The sequence below is a fragment of the Melozone crissalis genome, unplaced genomic scaffold (assembly GCF_028551555.1).
Source record: "Melozone crissalis strain CALT ecotype California unplaced genomic scaffold, PUWL_Pcris_2 ptg000135l_1, whole genome shotgun sequence".
NCBI lineage: Eukaryota > Metazoa > Chordata > Aves > Passeriformes > Passerellidae > Melozone > Melozone crissalis.
In genome coordinates, this window is record NW_026535908.1 from 320894 (window position 1) to 342222 (window position 21329).

Below are 21329 nucleotides of genomic sequence, written 5' to 3' on the forward strand. Positions count from 1 at the left end.
TTCAAGGCCAGGCTGGATGGGAGTTTGAGTAACCTGGTCCAGGTGGGCTAGAACTTGATAATCTTTAAGGTCCCTTCCAATCCAAACCATCCCTTGATTCTAAGATTTTTATGTATTTTATTCCCACTGAATATGCCAGTATTTTATAGCTAACAATCTAGTAAGCTCTGAAAGGTTCCAGATAAAATCACAGATTCCCACCTGTATGCTTCCCAAGCTCTGCCAGAGTGTCCTGGTACATGCTCAGCAACTGATCACAGTGAGCAATTACACTTTTGCGCATGTTGTCCCAGTGAGGAGCAAGCTCTCCCAGGTCTTTAAGCTCCTGATTCCTGTACCAAAAAGCAAAAAGGGAAGGCGCTAATTAACTCATTAATCTATCAAGGTTCATCCAAATTAATCTAAAACAAGTTTGCTACAAAACATCAGAAAGATTTCTAATTGAAATAAAATCCGTTTTCGGACTGCTTGTGAGATCTGCTTTTCATCTCTCTTTTACAAGTAAACAATAAATTATGTCAGTAGGTAATGCAGTAACTTTTGTGCTCAAAACTCATCTGGTATAAATGCAGTAACCTTCAAAATGAAATACCACTTCTTTCATGAAGGAAAGAAGGCTTCCAGGCTCCAGAGAGTTGTGCTCAGAGCAAGTAACTTTATCTCAAGAGATATTAAACAACATTGGAAAGAATATAAAGTTTCTTTTTCCTGCAAAACTTTCAGTATGGTTGTTTTGATGCACTACTCTTTGTATACTTTCATAAACATTTCATAAACACATATTTCTAGCAGTGTTTCTACAAATTCAGTTTAATCAACACATCAGCTCTCACCACATTTCTTCAGGATTCAAAACAAAATATACACAAAAAATCCCAACACCTGCTCCCTAAAATGTCATGTCCAGTGTTCATCAGGTCAAAAAAGTACTGCTGTGGTAACCAAACAGGTCACTGGAAATCCAAAAGGAAATCCTTTAGTAAATTATCAGTTTTCCTGTACACTCCTGAGAGCTGACCTGAGTGAAATAGAGATCATCTGAATTTCCTGCACAAACAAGCTTAGTATTTTGGGCTTTCTGTTTGGTTTTTCCTCTTGCAGAGGAAGTTTCTCCTGTATCTCTCCCAAAGCCATTTTGTGGGACCTGCTTTTAAGGAAAATAAAAGATCTTCAGTCAGTCTTCAAACATCTGGAATTTAACAGGAGAAAATGTTTGCAACACAACCAGTTTTCATTATTTTCCTTGGAGCATCAAGAAGAGTGTTCCACTGTAATTCTTGGAAGTCTCCAAAAAGTCTTCCAGAAGACAGTTCTTGCATACAGAAAAATTATGTAAGAAAAAGCAAAAATAGGGTAGAAGAGGTGGAAAGAGGGAGGAAAGGACCAGTGAGCTTGCAGCGCAGGAACACAGAGCTCACTTATGTGAGCAGCAGATCTGACCATTAGTCAAAAAAGCCTTAAAATGACTTCTTAAATGGAACAGCAACACACTGGTGGTGCTTTCCCCATCATTATTAGCTTTGCATTAGTGTGAGCAGTGCAGTCAGAACAAGCTCCATAGGCAGACCTCTGCTCCTGGTGTAGGTGACAATCAAAACCAGAGAGACTGCACTGGAAGCGGAATTAAAGCATTGCATTTGTACATGTTCTTGAAAATATCAACATGGAAACAAAGACACAACACGTGGACTTGCTGACAGTCTATGTTAACGATATTATTACTTTCTGCCATTTAATTGCTCCTGAAGCTGAACCAATTAAACTTTCCTCCAGCAATACAAACTGGTAATGCTGTAGCATAAGAACAATCTGTCACGAAGGGATTTGAGAGGATAAACCAAACATTCTCAGGGACCATTTTCTTTGCCAGTTTTTAGCAGTATAACATGAGGTTCCCTTTCAATTAAAATCTTAGGGCTTCCTTCTCTGCAAAATGTGTAAAATTTGTCAGGGTATGCAATTTTGTTTATGTGCAGCGATAATGTTTTGGCCCTTAATATTTATGGTGTCTGATTTAATAGTTTTAGCAACAATGTTTGGACCTGGCTGGCTTCCAAAACTTTACTACTCCTTCTGTATAGGAATAGAGTATTCTATCCAAGAACTACATCCCTGCCTCCATCTAAGCTCATGCCTGGAGCTGCTGGTCTCAAACTGAAGTTTGAGAGTTAACTCCACTGACATCAATAGCAATGGGAATATTAATTTTAATAGGTCTTCAAGAAATATCAAATCCTGTCCCCATTACTGGTGACAAGGTTGGTATTTGTTTCTCCTCAGAAACATGTACAAATCAATGAAGTAAAAATTCAGTCTTCAATATGTGGCAAAAAAAGACACATCAACAATGCTTAAAGTGAGAGTACAGCGCTATAGCAATCTAGAGCATACACAGCGTGGAAATTTTAAAGACTACGATTTCTGAATTTATTTGCATTTTAAACTCCAGCAAAATCAAAACCATTAGAAAACAGGATTATATGGCAGACACTTCCATAGAAAACAGTCTCATAGCCTCACTTTATATCTATTTCTTTTTCTAATGAAATTATAGAAGACAGAGCATTTAAATTGGATTTATGTCTCGTGGTCTTTTTACAGTTTATCACGGCTGTTGTTGACTCCATAAAATTCTGAGTTATGAATGAAAAAAGAGTTGTCTTTTCTATATCTAAACTCCATCAACAATACTCCACAGTACCAAGCTTTATTATTATTACATGAAAGGCCTTTTCTAAAAGTACACAGAGTGGAAAAACCATAATATTTTCCATTTTTGAAAAAGTTTACAGTTCACACTAATACAATTGTTGAAATTTTTAATAATATTTTAATACTTTAATGTTAACTTATTTCATTGAATAACTTTAAAAATCCACTTCAACCAGTAACTGTGTCAAACAACAATTGTGCTATTAAAAAGCACATAAGCTGAAAATGCTGTATGAAGGCCAAGTAGCAATTTTTTATACATACAGCTTCAAAAATCTAATGATGTGTTTCCTAGTAAAGCAAACATGACAAATTCAAAACCTAGAAGACTAAGTGATTTTGGCCTCCGCTAAGCAAAATGAGCTTCTGAAATCTACTTTTGCAAAACATCAGTGCGCGAGGGCGTACACGGCCCTAAGTCCGGCTAGCTGAAGGGGTAAAGCGGCCGACGCCCCTGCGCATCTGAGGCCAGCCCCCCTTGGCGTCCTGGCCTCGGGCTGGGTTGGATTGCGGACTTGGGTTCGCGCTGGACGAGACGAGAGAGGAGGCGACCACTTGCTGGGGGTAAAACGTCAGTTTATTGAAGAGCCCACATGCAGCACAGGGCAAACCAACAGGTGGAAAAACCCACAGCAAAAATGGCCCCGAACACGGGGGGGAGACAGAGTTTTACAGGGAAGGGGTGGAGACGGGAGGGGAAGCCCAGCTAACCAATAGGGGAACATGTGGGGAGGTACATAAGAAAACTGACAGAGGGGCCCTGGGACGCCAGCCAACTATGACCCCCAGAGAGAAGAATGTTCTCGAAAGCAGGGAGGAGTGGGGGGTGATTGACTGGGCCCAGGGAGGAGGAAAACTTTACTTATATGGTGGGATAAGGGAGGAGCAGTTATGTAACTTGAGAGACTGACAAATAAGGGGGACAGGGGTAACCGTGGTAACATAACTGCCAAAGACTCTGTGGCGGGAAAACTGGAGGGGGAAGAACCATCTTACAAAGAACAGGGAGAGAATAATACCTAAAATGGGGGAACAAAACAAGAAACTTAAAAACACACTACAACATCTCCCCGTTTCTTAACAAATAAAATAAAAAGAACGGGAAGTCCACAGAAACTTAAAATTCAGGATCTCGCGGCTGGTCCGGCCAGGCCTCGCTTTCTTCGAGCTGGAATCCACCCGCCCCTGGGTGGTCGAAGGACGGTGCGGTCGCCCCTTCCTCATCTGTAGCTTCTTCGGCCTCCGAGGAGAGGTCTTCCAGCTCGATGGGCTTGTCCGACGGGACTGCGGCATGGTTGACAGATGCTGAGGTATCTCTGACCATTAGTCTCTGGACCAAACCGCGGATCAAAATAATGAAAACTAAAAGTACTAATTAACTCAGAACAACCTTGCAAACAGATTCTATTATGGAACCGGCCCACCCGCTGAGGCCCCAACCCTTGAAAATGTCCCCCAGCCAGTCAGAGGTTTCTTGCTTGACCTGATGGACAAGGTCTTGCAGCCTCTTGATGGAATGTCTGGCGTCCTCGGCTCGAGAGGATAGGTTCAGGCAGCAGAGGCCCTCAAACTCCTCACAGTGATGATGATGGAGCAGCAATAGAAAATCTATTGCTGCTCTGTTTTGGAGTGTCGCCTTCCTTGTTATTTCCTCGTCTGTGAGGAGGTCGTAGAGCGCGGCCGAAGTAAAATTTGCTTGTTTAGCCACCCAACACTCTAGACAGCCCAATTCACCTAGAGCCTTCGCCACCGATACCCAAGGCAACAAGATGGTAAAGGCGACGGATTTTGAGTGTGACCAATGAGTAATTTCATCATCACAATCCTCAATGAGATCCTTGAGATCTCTTTTAGGTCTAGCCAATTTAGATGTGATGTTTGTCTTCTTCCAATTGATAATTTGAGTGACGTTGGGGGTAAACAGTGTCAGCCGGCCAAAAGTGCACGGCCCTTCCGACCAGGCCAGAGGGGATGCCTGCCCACGCCCGGTCGCCACAATTAAAAACACGCCTCGGGGAAGGGAGTAAGGGGTCCGTCTGGTAGTGGTGGGGCCGAGGATCTTTAGGACAGCCTTACACCACTGCTTAGCTTGGTATTCTAACTTGGACTGTAGCACTACCTCACTACCCCTCTCGACGGGGGTGATTGTATAATCAAACTGAAAGCAAATTGATGCATTGGTCGAACCAAGGAAATGTAACTCTGTGGGCTCGGAGGGTGCAGGATCTAGCCTGCTCACTCCGTCTCTCCAGGCGTTGGAGGAATCACAACTGGGGAGGATAGTGAGGCTCTGGGCTAGGATAGCATTAAAGGCACTTTAGAAGGCAGGGAGAAACTCGCCTGGAGAGAAAGGGATCCCCACAAGGCGACATCGGGTCCTCTGCTGCGCCGGTGTCTAGGCATATACTGTCCTGTCCTAACGATTGAGCCAAGGCACGCCAGACGTTGACTTTCCGCTGGGGGATGACCCACGGCTCCGAAGGTGGCAAAAGGAGTCCGCAGGTCGTCATGATCGCCATTAGCAGGCTAGGGATGGGAGTCAGCGATGTTGAAACGGGGGCCACGGGGGAGATGTAACTGAAATGAGATAAGATAGTAAAAGTATGATGAATTCACAAAAATGGTTCTTCTCCAAACAACCAGTTTAAGTAAAACATACAGGGGGTAAGAGCTGGAGCAGGGGGTGAATGGGAGGAAACATGACATAGGAGGTCAAGGGGTGGAGGAGAAGCTGGAGGAGAGGGCTCTTCTGTAACTGGGGGAAGATCTGGAAAGAAAGACAAAGATTGATGGTGTGGTTTCCTCCGCCAACGCCAACAAGCTTGCCGGACTTGTGGTACTGCCTCCTTCTTAGTCCTCTGTTTCGGGACGAAGGGCCTGACCCACTTAGATGGAATCCACCTGGGGCCTGAGGGAGTGGACACGCAGGCATATCCCCTCCCCCAGGTCACCAGGTCAAAGGGGCCCTCCGTCCGCCAGGTCTCCGGATCTTTTACAAAAACCGGTGGCCTGGCTTTAGGCTGCAGCTGCTGGTGACTGCCAAAGTGCCGGACCACTGGAGGATTTTGGCTGTCAAAAGAGCAATTTAGAAAGTTAAGCGTGTACAATGCCCTTGACAGCCGGACGTGGGGGGTCTCCACCTTCATCGCCGGTTGTTGCCGGGATAAGATCTTCTTAAAGCTCTGGTGGGCCCTCTCCACCATGGCTTGGCCTGTTGGGGAATAGGGGATGCCAGTCATATGGACTACTCCCCATTGCTGCAGGAAGCTCCGCAGCTCCTTGGAGGTATACGCAGGGCCATTATCTGTTTTTAGGGCCCTAGGGATGCCCAAGACAGCGAATGCCTGAAGCAGATGCTTCTGCACATCCGCTGCCTTTTCACCTGTGTGGGCAGAAGCATAGATAGCCCCAGAGAAGGTATCAACTGAGACATGGACGTAACACAATCGACCAAAAGATGGGACATGCGTCACGTCCATCTGCCACACTTCGCAGCTCGCCAAACCTCGGGGATTGGCCCCTGAGGCCACAGTAGGCATCTGATCTTGTTGGCATTGGGGACATGTGGCCACTATCGCCTTGGCCTGATCCTGTGTCAGACTGAACTGCCGGACCAGGCCAGGCGCATTCTGATGGAAAAGTTGGTGACTGATCTTAGCCTGGCCGAACACGTCTGGGAGAGGGGCCTGCGTAACAGCAGCCGCGGCCAGAGAGTCGGCACAACGGTTGCCTTCCGCAATAAACCCGGGCAGATCAGTATGTGATCTCACATGCATAACATAAAAAGGGTGCTCGCGGTGGGAGACTAGCTCGACGAGCCTGTTAAGCAACTCAAATAATCTTTTGCTGGTGACCTCTTGAAGAACCGCAGACTCAGCTTGAGACACTACACCTGCGACATATGCAGAATCTGTAACCAAATTAGAAGGCCCAGGGAACCTCTGGAATGCCCTGACGACTGCGTCCAACTCAGCAACTTGTGGAGAGCCCTCCACAACAACAACATCAGTCTCCCACTGCTGAGTCTGAGAATCTTTCCAAGTCATTACTGACTTGTGGGATGCTCCAGACGCGTCTGTGAAAACTGTCAAGGCATCCAGCAGCTTCCCGCTCTGAACCTTTTTCAGCGATAATTTAAACTCCGAATTGAATAATTTGTGGGCCGGCCGATCTACTGCGATGCGCCCGGTGTAGCTGTCGAGTGCAAACTGAAGATATTCATTAGTTTGCAGCAGTTCTTCAAAGGTCTTTAATTTGAGTTGTCCTGATTCTAATTTAATTGGGATATGTATGCATGCGAAATCACACCCCGCCAGCTCCCTGATCCTCGATCTTGCTTTGAGGATCAGTTCGGCTACCAACTCCTGTGGCCGTGTCATTCTTTTGGACCGATGGTGGCTGAGAAACACCCACTCTATAATTAAGAGGGGGTCACCCAGCCCCTGGTCCTTTACACTGGTGTCCCACTGGTGTATCACGCCATGGAGATGTGGCAATTTTCTCAGTATAATAAATTTGAAGGGCAGGCCCGGATGGTAACGGTGGGCCTGCCTGGCCAAAATAACTTTCTGTATCTTCTCCAAAGCCACCCCTGCCTCTGGGGTGAGAGCCCTAGGGGAACTCAGCCCCTCTCCCCCTTTCAACAAATTGAAAAAGGGGGCTAGGTCTTCAGTTGAAATGCCTAGCCAGGGTCTCACCCAATTTAAAGACCCACACAGCTGATGGACATCCGCTAGGCTCTGGACTTTTGTCCTAATAGCCAATTTCTGCGGAACAATGGTCCGCTTTGTGATTTCGAGGCCCAGGTATTTCCAAGGTGGCATCCGCTGAATTTTGTCCTGCTGGAGCTCGAACCCTGCAGCAACCAACGCATTGGTTGTCAGGTCAAGCGCATGGGCAAGCAGACTGTGGTCGGGTGCACACACGAGGATGTCGTCCATGTAATGGTGAATGATGACGGCATCCCCGAGGGCTGTACGTATGGGTGACAGCAGCAAAGCGACATACCATTGGCAGATCACAGGGCTGTTCTTTAGGCCTTGCGGAAGCATTCGCCAATGATAGCGCTTGGCTGGGGACTCACGATTGATGGATGGAACCGTGAACGCAAAGCGCGGGGCATCGTCTGGGTGCAGGGGAATCTGGAAAAAACCATCTTTTATATCTATAACTGCCAAATTCCAGTTTTGGGGGAGCATTGCTGGGGAAGGCATCCCTGGCTGAAGAGGACCCATGTCCATTATTTGTTCGTTAATTTGGCGGAGGTCGGTCAGGAGCCGCCACTTGTCCTTATTAGGCTTCTTAATGACAAACACTGGGGAGTTCCAAGGTGACATTGTCTCCACCAGGTGGCCTTTCAGTAACTGCTCCTGAATGAGCTCATTGAGCGCTTTTAATTTTTGCTTGTTGAGTGGCCACTGCAAGACCTGTACTGGTTTATCTGACAGCCAATTCAGCTTCCAGGTCTGGCGCTCCTCAGTGGCCACTGCCCGAAAAACCTGGGGAGCCTTTGGGAGGTCAATTCTGGCTCCCCGCTGGGCTAGTAGGTCCCTTCCCCAGAGAGGCTCGGTATAATCTAAAACGAACGGGCGTATAGAGGCCAACTGCCCATCGGGCCCCTTAATTTGCACAATGCTCTTAGATTGATTGGCCAATTGAAGGCCCCCAACACCTGAGATTGTGCCCGCAGCGCTTTGCAAGTCCCAATGTGACGGCCACTCCCAAGAGGGAATGATCGTCACATCCGCACCTGTGTCCAAAAGACCCCTCACGATCTTTCTGTCCCCTCCCAACGAGAGCTGACAAGTCAGGCGGGGCTTCTCCCTCCCCACCAGCTGTGCCCAGGCTACTGTCGGAGGCGATGTCTTCTCCACGGAGTTCTTCCAATTATCTTTATCTGGAACCGGAATAGCCTGGGCAATGATCTGTCCCTTAGGGAGGAAGAGTGGGGGTCGGACACAGTACAGCCCTACCGCGAAACGGTCCCGGTCGGTAGTTACTAGACCAGGGACGATGTGAATGTCTCGCGGTGTGTGCTTTGTGTCCCCGACGACTGTCCACCTGCAACGTCCAAGTTTCCTCCAGCGACCCGGGTGTTGCAGGTCGACAGACACCAGCTGCATGTCACTACTAGGGAGATAGAAGTCCCTAGTTAGCTGCAGCCTGTAGGGACAGAGGACATGGTGTCAAGCGCAGGTGTAGGCTGAATACCACAGGTATGTGTCAAGTCTGGTACTAAGTAAGACAAATCCGGCAGTGTGTACGGCAGCTCTCTGTCGTCTCCTCCCTCCCCGCTTGTTGTTAAGTGGCCTGCCGCATTTTTGTCTTCGCGCAGGGAGGGGCTGCGCTCCAGGCCTAGTTTTTTGTGCCCTTACTCTCCTCCTTTTCCCGCTTCCTTCTATACTCCAAATAATCTAATCGCATCTGGCATTGAGGCATCCAATGCCCTGTCTTGCCACAGAGGTGGCAGGGGTGGGTGGCTGTTGATCTTCTGCCGGACCCGGGTGTTGGGGGCCCGGCAACGGGGGCAGCTTCTATATCAAAGAAGTCCGGTTCGGGGTCCTCCGCAAAAGCCACTGAGGCTCTTTTAGGCCGCGATGGTAAGGATACCTGGCCTACCACGGCCTCTATCATGGCCTCCACCGTGGGCCGGGGACTTCGAGGGAGCCTCCTGATGGCCTTCCGACACTCTAGGTTGGCGTTGCTATACGCCATCCTCCAGAGCATCTTCTCCCTGTCGTCGTCCCCGGTCGCCTGCGCCTCCACGTATCTGTAGAGGCGCTCGATAAAAACCATGTAAGGCTCTTGCGGCCCCTGCCGGACTTCATCGTCCTCCCATTGGGAGGTCATCACCTCTAGCTTATAAAAGGCCCGCTCTGCTGCCTTAGCGGTCTCTACAAGCTGAGACGAGAACAAGGCCTTTGCTTGAGCTATCCCCTCTGCCCACTGTCCCTCGCCTAAAAGATATTCTTGGGAAATTGCCAAACCGTCCGCGTCATGAGACACTGAAGGATTCCCCCAAAGAATCGGGAGAACCTCCACTATCTCCCTCCTCCATTCCCCCACCCAGACCCTAAACTCCATGGGTCTTGTTAAACTAGAGAAAAGGGCCCTCAGGTCCGCCGGCACCAGATCTCCCTGTGCAAGGGCATTCCGGAGCATACCCCAGAAGTATTCAGACCCGCGGGAGTAGTCCTTCTGCGCCTTGCACAGTTTCTTAATCCGGGCCTGTGCTAAAGGCACCCACTGGGCCTGAGAGCTCCCCTCCCCGCTGAGGTGGTACGTAACCGGAGCGGCTTCCAATAAAGGCGCCTGCCCCGGCTTCCAGTCATCCATCCCCCCCCACCCCGAACACAAGGCGTGAGAACCGGAAGGGGGAGCGTGGGAACCGGAGTTGGAGGAGGTTGAGGCGGAGTCTGGCAATGGGGCAGGGCGAGGGAGTGGGCGCGGCACACCGCCCCTCTCCGCCCCCTGGGTGGAGTTCGGAGGCGGAGCAGAGTATGAAGGTGGAGCAGGGGAGGAGTAAACAGGGGGCTGAACTGGGGGAGGAACCTGGGGAGGAGCCGACGGAGGATCGGAGGGCGGAGAAATGGAAGGAGCAGAGGAAAGAGATGGGGGAGGGACAACCGAAAAAGAGGTTCGGTCCAGGGGAAGGAAAGGGTTAGCATTAGGGAGGAAAGGGTTAGGAGCAGAAGAAAGAGCCCTGGCGGGAGCGGCCGCGTGGCCGCCGCCATCTCGGGCACCAAGGGACCCCTTTTGAGGGTCGTCGCAAAACCGAACAACTTTGGGGTTTGGAACCGGGGACTTGGGGACCGGGCTGGAGGGTAAGGGAAGAGAAGGAGCCTGGCCAGGGCTCCTCGAAGGGGGAGGCCGAGCCGGTCGAGGGGGAGCAGGGGCAGGATGGACCCCCTGCCTCTGGTCGGCCCTCAAAATCCCCCTCGAGGGCTCATGCCTACGGGACGAGGGAAAGGTTTGGGGGACAAGGGCAACTGAACGAGGAGAACGAGGGGACAAACCAGAAACCGCGGGACATTTCTTAGGCTCCACAGGCACGCCGAGTGTCGCATGAACTCTGCGCGCGCAATACGCCACGGTGGCTAGTTTTGTCTCCCCGGAATTTATGGCCTCTTCTAATTTTGCCACAACGGCTGCCCAAAACCGCGGCTCTTTTACGCGTTCCGGGGAGACCTCGGGAAACCTAGAAAATACCCACTTAACTAAACATTTTAACTCCTGCTTGCGGGCTTTCTGACCACCCCCAAGCAACAAACCCTTCACAACATAATAAACCTCCTTCTGGGATTTTCCCATTGCGCCTTTCTAGAGCAGAAACTGCTACCGCTAGAAAGGGGGAAAATCCTCTGATGACGCAACCGCACGCCCGGGAAACAACGAGAACTTAAACAATGAGCCGCCTGCCGCCGGCCCCTGCCCCCCCCACTGCCCCAAAGTCTGGGTAAACAGCCGGAGGGAAAAAGAGATTGGGTGATGGGTGCGGCCCCACGTCTGGGGAAATCCGGCACCCAAAGGGAAGAGAAAACAAAAACGGCGCGGGGACGAGGAAAAACCTCAAGGAGAGAAGGCGGGGGGGTAGGTCCCCAACGCAGGGCATATACCCCTAGGGAAAGTTAAAAAGGCAGAGGGGAAGCCGGAGAGTCCCCAGGACGGGGCCCGAACTCACCAATCCTGCTGCGGCGAGGCGACAAAGAAAAAACCAGGCGAAGGTCACTCGTCTCGGGGAGTCGTCCTCTGAGGGTGCGAGGAGTCCCGACTCCCTTCCGCCGGGGAGCGCTGCTTCTAAAACGAAGCCTGCTACTACCCGGGGTAGTCTGGCGTCCAGAGGGTAAGTAAATCCCAACTCCGCAGGGTCCAGTCCGTGGTCAAAAGTCCACTTCGTCGGCCCCAACGTTGGACGGCAAACTGCGCGAGGGCGTACACGGCCCTAAGTCCGGCTAGCTGAAGGGGTAAAGCGGCCGACGCCCCTGCGCATCTGAGGCCAGCCCCCCTTGGCGTCCTGGCCTCGGGCTGGGCTGGATTGCGGACTTGGGTTCGCGCTGGACGAGACGAGAGAGGAGGCGACCACTTGCTGGGGGTAAAACGTCGGTTTATTGAAGAGCCCACATGCAGCACAGGGCAAACCAACAGGTGGAAAAACCCACAGCAAAATGGCCCCGAACACGGGGGGAGACAGAGTTTTACAGGGAAGGGGTGGAGACGGGAGGGGAAGCCCAGCTAACCAATAGGGGAACATGTGGGGAGGTACATAAGAAAACTGACACAAGAACTTATCCAATAAACATAGAACAAAGGAGGGGCCCTGGGACGCCAGCCAACTATGACCCCCAGAGAGAAGAATGTTCTCGAAAGCAGGGAGGAGTGGGGGGTGATTGACTGGGCCCAGGGAGGAGGAAAACTTTACTTATATGGTGGGATAAGGGAGGAGCAGTTATGTAACTTGGGAGATTGACAAATAAGGGGGGCAGGGGTAACCGTGGTAACATAACTGCCAAAGACTCTGTGGCGGGAAAACTGGAGGGGGAAGAATCATCTTACAAAGAACAGGGAGAGAATAATACCTAAAATGGGGGAACAAAACAAGAAACTTAAAAACACACTACAACACATCAGAAGCAAAGAGCTTAGCAGGATTCAAAACAAGAGGGGACATTTCTGCAGATTATATTTGCAAAACTTCTGTAATATTGTAACAGCTTAAAAATTCTGAATATTTATCAAACAGCAGCTTTGGAGTAAATATAAACTATAGCTTTGGGATATGACTCAATCATTCATACATAATGGAAGTTTAGAAGCTTCTAAGGAAAGGAGCACAGGAATTATTCTTCCTAACAAAGTTCACTTTAAAATGTATGGATAACCACTTCAATTTTTTTTTTTTTTTAAAGAACAGAATCAGATAAAATTACTCTCATTTTTCTTTGCTACAAGATATGCTTCTGTGATATATAGGCAATAAACTCCAGACAAACAATATAATATTCCCTCCAGAAATAAAATACTCATAGCTTTTTCACTCTGTTGTTTCCAAACCAGGCAAATAATTATTACGGAGGAGTCAATAAGAAAAAAAAAAGAAAAAAAAGAAAAAAAAAAGGCATGTTTTTCTTTCTCTACTAATAATCTCATTTTAGACTCTCTTGAAAACAGTTGCAATTTTTGTCTCCTTACAGAATTTCCCAAAATTATTTCAAGTTTTGGTGACCCTGACCCGACAGGCAACTAAAAACTTCAATGTGAGTTGTGCTTACCTTTGCATGCCCTGAACAGTTGTTTAGAAACAGAAAAAGAGAAAACAAAGCAGAAAAAAGAGACAAAAGAAACCCCACCAGAACCCCATGAGCAAACTACCCACCCCAAAAATGGCAACAAATACATTTAAAATTATTTTAAAGCCTCTTTTCCTATGCATGTGAGGAGAATAGACTGGGATTTGCAAAGCCATGATACGATTTTATATGGTTCCTAAGAGATGAAAACTTTAAGTTCCTTTTAAATTTCTATCCACTACACTTTTTATTATACAAAAGTGTAGACAATTATAAGCTAAATTTAACTTGTTTCTCCCTTCCTACTTTAAGATCATTTTGCTTCCATTCCTGCTTTAAATTCTTTCCCTTAAAGTTAAAATAAAGTCAAATACTGTTAGAAGTTACAAATTTCAAAGCATCATGTCAATAAATGAAAGGGTTTGGTTAACAATGAACACTGAAGTTTTATCAAGAGACAATCAATCTCAAGATGGCGAGAAAAGGGAATTTAAACTACAATTTTTAATGAATACTGAATAGCATTAACACTTACTGGCACATTTTTATAGATAATTGCTTCAGGCCTGACTATATTGAAGCCACAATAAAAAAAATGAAACAGGCTGAGTATGATAAGTGGCTTCTGAGACAGAAATATTTATCCTTTTATACTAACAGAGGGGAAAAGACACAGAGAAGAATACTTGAGCCCACACCGAATATAGCAGCATCCTCCTCACACGTTCTACTAGACTACAAGTGTAAGGACTCCACAAGAACACACATCTCCACAATTGCTTTTCTTGAAAAAGAAAGGCCGGACAAAGCAGAAGCTCCAACTCACACTCTTATATGATGGTAGATGACACAGATGCTCCTGTTCCCACCATCTGCTGGTATTCTACATAGTGTTGCTCATTTTGGTTAGTCTTATCTCCTCCTCCAGACTGCATCAATCACTTGGTCTCTTTCTTTCACACCCACACTTTCAACTAGGCTTGAACAGCTCAACCACACCGGCAGTCAGGAAAATCAGAGGCACTTATCTCAATCTTTGTGCCACTGTTACTTCTGTTTCTTTTTCAAATCTTTATTTTGGTGAAGAGAAAACCCCACCATGGTGAATTCTTACTAGGAGTTTGTCCAGGGAGGTGAATTCTATAATATGATACAACAACAAGGGCTATTACTTGTATTATGCCTTTGGAGAGAATAATGCAGAAGTAGTAAAAGTGGTTCAAGTAATCCTCTAACATTTAAAAGGCACTTACCCATGAGGCAAATGAAAATATGGGAAGTGCATGAACTGTGAGACTCAGTATAATCTATTTTTATTGCTTACTGCAAAAACCTTGCCCATAAGTATTCTCAAACAAGATGAGGCCATAAATGCCTAAACACAGTACTAAATGAATAAAATAAACTATTATAACAATTCATAGGAATTTTATAACCCATCATCACCATGCATAAGGATGTATCAGTCCAGTGACTTTATTAAAATCAAGATTCCAGCCTCCCACATGCTGTTCTATTGGCATATAAACATCACAGGGAAGCAACAGATGGGGTAAATAAAAAAAGGAAAAGAAGCTTGGTACTGCAGAACAAACAGCCACAACAGGTTGTTTTGGGATGTGACACAACAGGAAGGAATTGCCTCAAAGCGCACAGGATGGCTTTGGAATGCAGCACTGGGTCCCAGCATCACTCTTACACATGAGACCAGCTGCCCATCTATGTGTTAAGTAACTTGCATGAGGAAGGAGGCAATATCTTCTACATCATCCATTATCGCTGGAAGAAGAAGGAGGCACTGTCTTCAGGGTAGCCCTGGGTTACTTAAAAAGATGTTTCCCCAAATTTTATCAGCACAGCTTACAAGGGTTCAAGGACAGGCTCCATTTTAATCACTGCAATGGCAAATTGGACATTCAAAGGCTTTTGGGACACCTGTGTTCTCTATTCTCCTTTTTCTCCAGGCCATACACATTGTTATGATTCTCAGATATCTCTCTGGGTTATGAGGCCAAACGTTAGGGTTTCAAACAAACATTACTTTGGAATCCTTTTCTTATGCCAACTAATTTAGATTAGCTAAAGGAATGTCCATTTTATCCTCATTGCTCCTTTATTCACTATAAACTTGTCATTTTTCATGGCATAATGTTTGTCTATGTTATTAACTCTACCCAGACACATAGCCAAACACAGCACAATGTTGCTCAGCCCCCTGTCATTTTCTGATCCTTTATAAAATGCTAATGTTCCAGAATATTTAAATTGTTAATCAAACGGTGGTGCTAACAGGTTTAAAGCCATGACTGCACTTTAGCACAGTTCATTGCTCAGAACTTATGAGGTCACTGGAGTCCTATTGAGCAATCAATTCTGTTCAGTTACAGCTGTAAATTCTTAGCAGCTATAAAAGTGCCCATTTCATACTACAAATAAATATATTTTAGCTCCTCGTCTGCATGATTCAAAGTCAGAAAAATATAATTTATATTGCTGCCTCTTCCTTACCTTCTCATGTCCTCCTTTATGTGCAGATTTATTAGTTCTTTAGGAACGTGGAAGGAGAGGGTGGTCTCAGCCATCTGCTCCCGGATCCGCATCCACTTGTTGTCAGAAGTAGGGAATCTATACAACTTACAAACAGGGTTTCTCAACACTGCAAAGAGCAAAAATAATATCATTGCTTTCATGTGCTTATATGAGTCCAAACATTTATGACAATAACCTGCATAATTATTATATTATTTCCCCCTAGCTTACAAAATTAATTTTAGTATCATTAAAATTCCACTAAAAACATTTAATATCTATTTCATTTTTATACCAGCATGTGGAGGGCAAAGTATTACTAGTACATCAATAAATCGCATTTTACCAGCAGAGTAGCTAACTTTTGAATTTAGGTCTTCAAAGTAGTGAGAATGTCAATCAGACTCTCTTTTCTTGCATTTCAGCTGGAGTTAGGAAAACCAGAGAGCACAAATGAACAATGAACTCAGTACAGCCACCACCACAGCTTGCCAGCACCACTCACAATTCCAATAAATTGCACAGGACTCAGGGTTCAGCTGCATCTTCCCCTGGACATGCACACACAAATCATTAATGCAAATTGGAGGTGTGCTTCTGCATTAAAGGAAACTTGAACATATTAGAGTTACCTGGAACTTTGATGGGGTCAAGACACTGCCACTACATAGAAATAAATATAACAGCCCTGTCGATATGTTACACACACAGTTTTCAGATCACTATTGCAATGTGACATAAGAACATCACTTGACTTGGAATGAGTGACAGCTACTAACAGTGACAGCTACTAACAGACATTTCACAGACACCATTAATGTTTATGTAGTCTGATTTATAGAGAATTAAAAATAAAAGGTACCCAAACTGCCTTGTCTATCTAAGCAATCAGGATTTTTAACAAATATCCTTTAGGAAAGGCCTAAAAGAAGACCAGAGATTTAAATACACTGATAATAAACCCACTGCTTGCAACCCGAAGAAAGGAGCAATGTTTAAGTGGTCGCACTGCTCTATATTCCCATCACTCCACTGAGATGTCTTTCATCAGCAATCTTGGATGAAAAACTGTTGTTGGATTATGCCCTTTTCTGATCCAGAGATGGAGCAACCGAGTCTTAAAAAACTTTTATTCTATTTTCAATCTCTTGGGAAGGGTGAGACAATACAGATGTTATAATTTACGCCTTTACAATCAGAAGCCAACTATTTCTTAATTACAGTACATTATAAGCACTTCTTGCCATTTTATTGTCATTTTATGAGCCTTTTTAGAGTAATTTTGCCTTTAGTTCTTAGTGATTTTACTTTCAAAAACTAAATTTTCACTCAGTATTGTGAAATAAGCGAAAGAGATGCTTAATTTCTCTGACATATTAAAAAGAGCAATTTTTCTTTACTATCAATACCCAAAATATCTCAATGTTCAAACCTCAGGAAACTAAGGGCTAATTCAAGGGCTAATTCAAGTCTGGCCTTAAACAGAAAACTGCCAAACCAGATGATAATTTTGAGTTGGTACTGTTTTTTCTGTTGTGCCCCCCGATCAGCATATTACCTGGACATTTTAAATGATGATGCCCCTGACACAAAAGATTCTTTATTTTACCTTTTTATATCTACTTCCTAAGGAGTTTATCAAGGGATTTTTTCCAAGAGCAGCCCTTAAATTCACACTCAGAATCGACTACACTGAAAAATGCACATTAATCTGTGAGAACCTAATGCAAATATGTATCTGAAAAATCTCTTTCCTCCCATCTCCCCAATGTTGCCACCATCACAAAGTAAAACAAAGCCCAGAAAACCCATCACAACTGCACCAAGGGACAAAGAACACTAAAAATATGGATTCAAAGTTGTGACTTTTATTGTGGCTAGAATTATTAAACTCCTCTCCAGGTACTGGCTTCATCTTCAGGTCTTTGATTCAGGTCTGAATTTTCAGATGGGGATAATCTCAAGTGTGTTGTAAGTTTTTTAAATGGTCAAATCCATGGGTTTAAGAAGAAAATTTCATTTACAAAGTCAAAAAAAGCCTGGGCATTTTTCCCAAATAATCCCAATATGCAGTATTGCTAAAGCTTAAGATTTAAGGCCAATAAAAGCTGCATAAGTACTTGATGTTTTTTCCTTATAAACAGAACTACTGAAGGCATGCAACTCCATAAAAATCTCAGAAGTATCTTCCCCTCCAACTGCAACAATAATTAATTTCTACCTGTAACAAGTTGTCTAGAACCAAATTCTAGAGGGCATGTACAATAAGAAGGGTGAGACTAGAATTGGTTTTCATAAAAAGTAGTGATTAAAATGAGTGGAAGTTTCATAAAGATAATCCTTGCTGTACTCAGACAGTGATCATGAGAGGCATTGAAGAAAACCCAAAATCCACATGAACTGCAGTGGTTAAAAAAGAGAAAACTCTGTTTTAAAAGCTTTTCTCCACAGCATCAAGCCTGAAAGCCAATGCCATATATTTACCCATGAATATTTTTGGACATTGTCATTTTTAATATGAAGAACCTCTGTGCTTTTTATTCCATGCAATATCCTTCACATTGCTTCCCCTGAAAGTACAATAAAAATAATAAAAGATTGAATACTCTGGTTTTATTTTCATTCCCTATTGAACACAGATCAAAGCATATCTTTGCCATATATTAATTTGCTAACAGTGTTCCTATTTATATCTTTCTTTGTAGCATAGGAATATGATGTGTATTACCTCAGGAATAATAATTAAAGCTTTCCTAATTTTGCTTAATTTCAATTACTTTTCTTATCTTTCTTTTTTAATTTAGAATGCAATTTGTTTACATGTAAACAACTGGCAAACTCTCCAGCATTATAAATAAGTAACTGAATTTTGAGACGTAAATTCAGTCTCTGGAGGTATAGAAGCAATAGTGATAAGGCTCTGAAACACACTGCTTATTCCCACTCGCTCAACAAGCATCTCATAACTCACTGGAGGGCTGAGAGTTCCCTATCCTAGGATTTAAATTTCACAAGAATGCCAGCATGCTTCTATGCCTACAAGCTTAAGGATTCACAGAGGCAGCTTTTTTTTTCAGTTTCATCATTTTGAAAGCCTGATAAACAACAAGAAAATACCAGAAAGCTTTACAGCAGCATACACGTCAACTAAATATGAATGTATATGGAAAACATACTGTTCTGGGGGCAGTTCTGTATGAGCACAGCATGTCAGCAGGAAAGTGGAGGTGATGCTGCACGAGAAGAGAAAGTCACAAATACAGGAAACAGACTGAAGACTAATTATTTATCTGAGAAAAACTTCCTGTGAGTGCAAACTCTTCCCAATAGCCTGCATGCTGTCATTTCTTGCATATGCACCTCTTTCCCCTCAATTCTTTAAAAAAAGCCTGACAACCCAAAAAATGACAAAAAAAAAAAAAAAAAAAAAAAGCTCTTCAAGGTGTGTTTGACTTTATAACTTTATAAACCCGAGTAGTGTTGGGTGGGCTTTGGTTTTATATTGTGTTTGTATATGACAATAACAAATGTGAAAACGCTGCCTAGATACACTGTAGAATCACATGGAAATATTCTTGACAAATTGATCGAGACTTCAATATTCCTAAAACTGACATCTACCTTGGAAGTTCCAACAAAACATATTCACAACCTACAGCATTTTCCTATACAAAAGAAGTCAACAAAAAACCCCAATCAGACCTATACAAGGGAGGCAACAAACAGAAAACAATCTGTTGTGAATCAGCATCGTTCTCTGGCAGAAATGTCATTTCTTCAAGTCTCACTAATCTGGATGACATACAGAATCACAACCAAAGAACTGCACTGGGCTAGATGAAATCCTTCACCTGGCCTCTGTATCTTGTGCCCAAGAAAAGCCATAAATACACACCTGGAGACACAGGATACCCTCCATGCCTCCAGCTATTTCCAGTTCAGGAATTTCTGGAGCCGGATGTAGCTCCGGCACATTCAGAAATTCTCAATTAACATCTTTCTCACTTTGAATTGATGAAAATAAATGGTATTTCTCTAGAACATATTTTTTCTGATTCTGATCTAATCTCAACAACTCACAGAAAAAAAATGCAATATTCACACACATATGGAAGAACTTAATTTTTGGCAGTTTTTAGGGCTTCCTTCAGACTGCAAAGCAGATTCAGAAAGTCTGCCCTATCAGAGAAATCAGATTAAAAAGTTTCAAGAAAGATTTTAAAAAGTTGTAAAAGTTTGGTAACATTCCTCCTCAACGGTATGTAGCAAACACAGAATTCTTGACAGTGCTGTGGTTTTAGATGACCCATATAACTTATTTGTGACATTGTTATTGCCGAGTAATGGAGATTCATAAACTCGGGCTAATAAAGGTTTTATGGCACAGCACATCAGCATGTAATACTCCTCAGATAATGAAAGAAAAACAGATCTAGTTTAACACCATGCACTCAAGCCCAAGCTGGCCTAGAATTGAGAATGCCTTGCCAACAGCTCCCTTCATTCTAGGACAGACAGTTTCCAGATCAATCTGAAACTGCCACTTCACCAGTTATGAATGAGAGAGATTGATTGTCCTGGGTATTCACTTACAAATAACGCAGAATTATTTTACAGAATGCCGTGCAATGACACAACAGAAACTAATGATGGTAATTCCATGCCCATGGAAGTCACTGACAGTGATTTTTAGTCACTGAAAATCACTGAACAGTAAAGATGCAGGAGATGGAGATTTCAGCACTGCTTCAGAAAGCGCAATTGACACACACTTATTCAAACTTCTCCGTGAAATGATAATGCCAAACATGTATAAAACACTAAAATATTGAACTTGAACATCTGTGCAGCATTTGAAGAGACATTGATGAGCTCTGCCACGAATCTGTGTGATTTCTACAGGACCAGAGGTGGAGTTGCAAGAGCTGTCTCTTACAGATATTGGAATTCTTACCTGCATTTAAGGAAGGCAGGTTGTCCTTCCCACTTATGCCCTCAGTGGCTGTACACTCACGAACCAATGCACACTGCAAAAAAATACAATACAGATGTGACACATTCAGGGGGTCTGAGATAAATCCATGGCAGTTTATAAAAGGTAGGCTGAAAACCATGAGTGATAATAATACAAACTTCCAAAGTCTTACTTAGAATTTACATTTTTCTTTATATTTCTGTTCCAAGATACTGAAACACAATCAGAATTATAGCCAAGAAAATGAAAAAAATATGATCAGCTGTTCCATAACAAAACAGAAATGTTTCCTACCAGTATTATGGCAGAAATGTTGAGAGATAGTAATAGTTTAGCTTAATACGTTTTACTATAAAAATAAGGCACTTTAGTTTAAAACCATTTTTGACAAGTTCCATACTTTCGAAGAGGTTTCTTTAGACAAAGCAGTTTTCACATGCACAGTGCAAGAAAACCCTTCATTAATTTTTAAACAAGGGAAAAGCAGGAAGCACAAAAAAGTCCTTAAAATGTGCTCAGATTTTGTGATTCACCAGTTCAAAACTTATTTATTTTTTATTAATTCAATGACTCACCATTCTCACAATTGCATCCTCACTATCAACATATAATCCAAGACTGTGTTGCCACTGATTTGTACAAACCAAGGACTCCTTTAAAGACCATACATTGGTCATGAGTCTGGTCTCTCTTTACAAGTATTAGAAACCCCTAGAAAGCTGCTATTAAAGCCTTCTGTGTCCCCCAGGCCCAACAGAGCTCAGTAACTACATCTCCAATAACTGCAAGGAGTCTCATTCCACATTCTGCAGTGGAAGAAAAGCCAA

The 21329-nt window shown here is 44.3% G+C and overlaps 1 protein-coding gene across 1 annotated transcript in view; it reads right to left on the reverse strand.

The window, feature by feature from the left end:
- The window catches only part of LOC128948565 (inositol polyphosphate 4-phosphatase type II-like), a 132094-nt gene that overhangs the window by 65117 nt on the left and 45648 nt on the right, over positions 1–21329 (reverse strand). Inside the window, exons 7-9 of the mRNA XM_054293320.1 lie at positions 20482–20554; positions 15507–15654; positions 202–332 (exon numbers count right to left, since the gene is read on the reverse strand). Coding sequence (XP_054149295.1) covers positions 202–332; positions 15507–15654; positions 20482–20554 — 352 coding nt within the window. The remainder of the gene's footprint in view (positions 1–201; positions 333–15506; positions 15655–20481; positions 20555–21329) is intronic.